Genomic DNA, 5958 nt, shown 5'->3' on the forward strand with positions numbered 1-5958 from the left:
TACTTTGTTTGTTTGAATTAGACCTCGTTCTTGATTAATTAACGTACTTATTACTCGATTAATTAACTTACTATTTAATAATTTTTATAACAATGTAATATCTTTTAAAAAACCATGTTTTAATTAGCCTCCCCGCTCAATTAATTAACGTTTTTATAACTTGATTTATTAACGTATTTCTAACTCGATTAATTATATAATGCGTAATAAGTTTTATAACGGTGTTGGTTTATATTAAACAAAAAACATGTTTTCATACACCTCGTATAGATTTTTACGCCTTCATTTTTGCATAATGTCACCTAGTTTAACCAAAATTTCCTTTTATTATCTACACGTCGTGTATAGATCTGTACGTAGCGCATAGACCTATAGCATTCTTGATTTGATCTATAAGTCTTGTATAACCCTATACAACACGTATAGGATTAGGTTGGATGCTGAATAAAACTCCGGTGTGTGAATAAAACAACTGATTACTAAATAATAATATATGATATCAGGCAATATTCAATTTGGATATTTAAAGCGATATTTCATTTTTTATAGAATAGAATAGAATTTTGAAAATAAAATAAAGTAAAATAATATTATTTATTTATTAACGATTTCAGACAAAAAAATGATGATAATATCCATATAAATTCAAAAATATCAAACTACAAAAAGACTAACACAAGTTTCTTATCCTCACATCTGCAGCTGCCATTGGCTTTCAAATATCCTCCAACCAATTTGCAAATATCCACATTCTTCTTCTTGTACTTCACTCATAGTATATCTTCACTTTCTCTCAACCATCTTCAATCTTCATTTTATTCAATCACCATGGCCGCTGCAGTTAGCGCTGTGGTCTCTCTTCCATCTTCCAAATCCACTGTTATTTCAACCAGAACATCACTCATCTCTCAAGAACGAGTCTCTTTCACCAAGGTTGATATCATCATCTCTCTGGAACTACATTTGATGTGGGTTACTTTTGTGTACATAATTTTAAAAACATTTAACTTTTCTAAAAAGTTTAGGACTACATAAGAATAGAAACGTAATAAAAGTGAAGTGACTAAAAAACTTGGTTACTGTTACGTTAAGTTTCCTTTTATATATTGAAATGGGTTAATTTGCTAGTTATTTTGTGTTTCTTGAAATGGAAATTTTCTTTTCATGTTTAGGTGCCACATTACAAAAATGTGTCAACAAGTGGTAAATCGTTATCAATTAGAGCCCAGATCACAACAGAGGCCGAGGCACCTGCTAAAGTAGAAAAAATTTCAAAGAAACAAGAGGACGGCGTTGTTACAAATAAATATAAACCAAAGGAACCATACACTGGTAGGTGTCTTCTCAACACCAAGATTACAGGTGATGATGCTCCTGGTGAAACATGGCACATGGTTTTCAGCACTGAGGGTATGTTTTGAATTTGTTAACTTCAGTTGATATAGTTGGTTTATCATCCTCAATTGAGATGCGTTTCATTGTTGTTTTTGACTAATATGGTGACATGTTGGATAATATATACATATATATTTATATCTATCAAGGGGAGGGGTGACATTAATATAGCTTTTATTCAGTAAATTACAGTTTTGTTTCGATCCTTCAGGTATATAACAAATTTCACATTTGGTCCTTAAGCTAAATAAACTACAAACTTCATCCTTTATATTCATATGTTATATTTGTATGTCAAGTCCAATCACCTGCCTTGCACATGGGGCGTTTTCGACTTTTTGCGCTTTTAAAGACGCAGCTTGTTGCCCACTTACCTGCCTCTGTATTGTAATTCGATCCTTTTTTATGGATAAAAAACGGCTATTTGGCTGCCATTAAAACAATTAAAACTCTACTAGACTTAACAGACAACACGAACGCCCACTAGAAGAGGGGAGGTAAACTTTTACATTATATCAACATAAAAAATGATTTTTGTAATTTCTAAGTTTAAAGACGAAAAGTGAAATTTTGGTATATACCTAAAGGACCAAAACTGAAATTTGTCATTTTTATTTTCGTAATTAAAGTAATATCATTTGCTTCTGGATTTCTGAAGTGTTTGGAGTTTGACTTCAAAAGTCAAAATGAATCGTTGGTGGATTATGAAATCATGGAGTATATTTCATGTGTAGCTAACTAGAGTATGGATCTTAAAAATATCCATTTAACAATTATTTTCTTTTATAGACTTTCAGTAAGATGTCAAATTAGTTAAGTTACTATCCTAAATTTACATGTGTTTATTTGTTAATTCTGACCAATAGGATGTCATGCTAGGTGTCATATCAAGGGATGCCCTTTTGAATCCTTTTTTAATAGAAAACAAACCTCTTTTCTCTTTTTGATTGTCCCCTTGATTGATGTCCCCTTGATTGATTATACAGTATCTCAAAACGCATAAAGCTTAAAAGCTTTTTCTTACTTTTCTATTAAAAAATAGAATGTATATTTTCTGTCAAAAAACCTAAAATTTATGACAAATGGGATATTCGTTGATTGACAATTTATCAATGATTCTTGGTTGTATCTAAAATTTGGTTTGCTAAACGACATAAGAAAATACAAATTGTTACATATTCGATTTATCCTTTTCTTGATTTATTCTTTTGAATTAAAAATCCTTCTCAATTTCCATTATCATAAAAATTATAAGTATATGTAAACCTCATAACGGAAATTGTTATAGGCATACTAAATTGGCTATTTAGAGTATGTTGCCTATAAATAAAAAAAATGAAGAACAACAAAAAGGCCCAGCTTTTATATAGTTTTTATTTTGTAACTAAAGTAATATCATGTTGATTTTGAATTTCTAAAGTGCTTGGACTTTGACTCCAAAATTAAAAATGAATTCCTAGAAACTATCTATTTAATCATTCATTATCTTTATAAAACTTTAAGCAAGAAGTTCTCATATTTTTGGGTTGATTAGGCGAGATCCCGTACAAAGAAGGACAATCTATCGGTGTAATTCCAGACGGGATTGACCCAAAAAATGGAAAGCCACACAAACTTAGATTGTATTCCATTGCTAGCAGTGCTATTGGTGACTTTGGAGACTCCAAAACTGTAAGCGTTTCAACACAATACCCTTGTTTCGAAATCTTTAAAAAATATTTTATATATATTTTGTAGCCTTAAATGTAAAAATTTGTCAGTTGTGCATGTGATTTATTACAAAAGACTAACTTATTCCGAGAATAATAAGAACAAGCTTAAATCATTTAAATTTTCTTTGAATGCTTAACATTTCCAACAAATTTTACTTCTTTCATAAAAACATCAATGTTATATACATGATAAACCGTTGAACTAATTTGTTCGTTTTTTTTTTCAGTTTTAAACATTACTTACACATGTGTACATTTTGTGTAGGAAATATACCTACGCATGACAAACCTTTAAATAAATGACTTTTGTTTATGTATTTTCTGAGAATGTTAATAGAAACGAATTATTATCAATAAAGATTGACAATTTTTATATTTTAAAGGATTCAAAATCTAAAAAATGAGTAGTTTTAATAGTGTATTCTGCGTAGAACCCTGTGTTGCACGTGCATACCTACAAATTTTTTTATTTTTCTATGGTAAAAAAAAAATTAATATAGTGGTAATACATTCTGAATTATGTATTGTGTGGTATATTTTGTTTAGGTATCTTTATGTGTGAAAAGACTTGTCTACACAAATGACCAAGGCGTAGAAGTTAAAGGAGTTTGCTCTAACTTCTTGTGTAAGAATAAAACATTAAATTCTTCTGTTACTTAATTTGGCATTGTTGTTGCTTTTCTGGGATGAATATACGTGTCTGCTAACATGGCTATTGCAAAAAATGTTTGTTCGCAACTCAGGTGACTTAAAGCCAGGAGCCGAGGTGCAAATAACTGGTCCGGTAGGAAAAGAAATGCTTATGCCAAAGGATCCAAATGCTACAATTATAATGGTAACTTCTACTCTTAATAAGTCACTCAACCTATGCCAAAGGATTCAAAACGCATTCGGATCTCCACGTGCTTTTTAAAACCACAAGCTTTCATAACAAGTAATATCACCTACATACCAAACAATAATATAGTTTGTTACCCAAATTAGCAACAAAACTTTAACTCACTTTCATGAGACAACAAGATAAAAAAAAGCCTTGTGATCTCAAATGTTGTTTATTTACTAATGAACTTTCTTCATAACTGCAGCTTGCAACAGGAACCGGGATTGCTCCTTTCCGGTCATTTTTGTGGAAAATGTTCTTCGAGAAGCACGAAGACTATAAAGTAGCCTTCAATTAAATCTTGTTAACCAATATTCAGTAGTCAAAATAATTTTTCAATTTGATTCCTAATTGCAGTTCAATGGGTTAGCATGGCTCTTTTTGGGTGTTCCCACAAGTAGTTCCTTGTTATACAAAGAAGTAAAACAACTTATCCACCCTCAGTTCAGTAATTCCAAAATCAATTCAAAATTTTCTAAACATAAGTTTGAGTTTTTGACATTTTCAGGAATTTGAGAAAATGAAGGAGATTAAGCCTGATAACATAAGAGTGGACTTCGCAGTCAGTAGAGAGCAAACTAATGAGAAGGGTGAAAAGATGTACATTCAAACCCGAATGGCTCAATATGATAGAGAGTTATGGGAATTACTCAAGAAAGATAACACATTTGTGTATATGTGTGGGCTTAAAGGCATGGAGAAGGGTATTGATGACATTATGGGTATATTGGCTGCGGAAGATGGTAAGAAATCTGAAAACTAGAGGTGGCAAAATGATAGCATAAACAGGGTCGGGTGTGTTTCGGTCTAACCTGCGAACCAAGTTAGCTAAACAGGTCGTGTTAGGTTAATCTGACTGGTTCACAGTTGGCCAGTTTAACCTTTTATTTTTTTAAAACGTGTTTTAAATAATAAATTAATTGGTTTGAAAACTAAAAAAGAAATCGCTATAAGATTTTATAACTAAAATGTAATGGTTATGTATAAAGTTGTATTTTTTTTTGTTGAAAAAACAGAAATTTAAACCATTAATATGTGAAAACTATAAAGAGTAAAAAACTTTCAGTCAAATAGGTTGGGTTTGGGCTCGTGATTTTCAAGTTAATGACAAAATTTTGAGACCTTGTCGGGTTGGACTTGCCAACTTGTGAACACAGCCAGAAATCTGAAAGTTCTTCTTCTTCTTCTTTGTGGCGATAATACCAAAATATCAAGTTGGCTCAGTTGTCTTTATCTTGATCCTTACGGGCCTCTTGAAATATCTCTTCCCTATTTTTTCTTTTTATTTGATTTGTTTTTGTCTATCATTTTTATTATATTTGTTTTATTTATTATGTATAGGAATTCTCTTGTTAAGACCCTATGAATCGAGTTTAGCACCCATGATAAAATCTACCACAGGGCAAATTTTAATAAAATTACTTTCTGGGAAGCGAAAGTACGAGTTTATGTTAAATTTTCATCTTTTCGTCACTTTGAAAATATTTGAAGGGGAGGGTGGTAAATTATGGAAATACCCTCATTGACTTTTTCTCTTGGTCATCGGCATGCATTTTTCTGTGTATTTGTAGGCATTGATTGGATAACATACAAGAAGCAGTTGAAGAAAGAAGGTCAATGGAATGTGGAGGTCTACTAAATGGTTTTTTTCTTGTACAAATGTAGCCCTCTCTTTGTAGATAGGTAACCTTTTTTCTCTCTTTTTTTTTCTTTTTGCAATTTGCTTCTCTTTAATTTATAAAAACCATGTCTGTTGTTATGGTATCCCCATATTTTAATGTTTTTTTTCTTTGGAGGGCATTGATTATGAAAGTATACTACAATTATGGAAATAAGATTATCCTTGAAATGTGTTTTGATTGCATGTTTATGTGCCATAGCATATTACTTTCTATCCAGATGACAAGGGTAGAAAGGCCAATGTTTCAAGTGTCCCTTCGAAAGGATATCGAATCGGTAACAATGCTATGT

At 31.2% G+C, this 5958-nt stretch overlaps 1 protein-coding gene across 1 annotated transcript; it reads left to right on the forward strand.

Moving 5' to 3' along the window:
- Positions 1 to 671: 671 nt before the first annotated feature.
- On the forward strand, positions 672 to 5695 carry LOC143632978 (ferredoxin--NADP reductase, leaf-type isozyme, chloroplastic-like). Its single transcript, XM_077101371.1, has 9 exons — positions 672 to 933; positions 1173 to 1410; positions 2930 to 3066; positions 3654 to 3732; positions 3851 to 3942; positions 4193 to 4270; positions 4345 to 4407; positions 4496 to 4730; positions 5559 to 5695. The coding sequence occupies exons 1-9, from the start codon at positions 829 to 831 to the stop codon at positions 5624 to 5626; spliced, it is 1095 nt and encodes a 364-aa protein (XP_076957486.1). The 5' UTR covers positions 672 to 828; the 3' UTR covers positions 5627 to 5695.
- The last annotated feature ends 263 nt before the right edge of the window (positions 5696 to 5958 follow it).

This window comes from Bidens hawaiensis, unplaced genomic scaffold (assembly GCF_021521415.1).
Source record: "Bidens hawaiensis isolate Kalapana, Puna unplaced genomic scaffold, B.hawaiensis_p1.1 tig00006556_1, whole genome shotgun sequence".
Taxonomy (NCBI): domain Eukaryota; kingdom Viridiplantae; phylum Streptophyta; class Magnoliopsida; order Asterales; family Asteraceae; genus Bidens; species Bidens hawaiensis.

What these genes read in the sequence shown, in the direction of transcription:
- LOC143632978 (XM_077101371.1), top strand. Translation starts at nt 829, where the DNA reads ATGGCCGCTGCAGTTAGCGCTGTGGTCTCTCTTCCATCTTCCAAATCC. An exon ending in ACTTTGGAGACTCCAAAACT is followed by an intron (nt 3,067 to 3,653) that starts GTAAGCGTTTCA and finishes TATTTTGTTTAG; the next exon opens with GTATCTTTATGTGTGAAAAG. An exon ending in TATATTGGCTGCGGAAGATG is followed by an intron (nt 4,731 to 5,558) that starts GTAAGAAATCTG and finishes GTGTATTTGTAG; the next exon opens with GCATTGATTGGATAACATAC.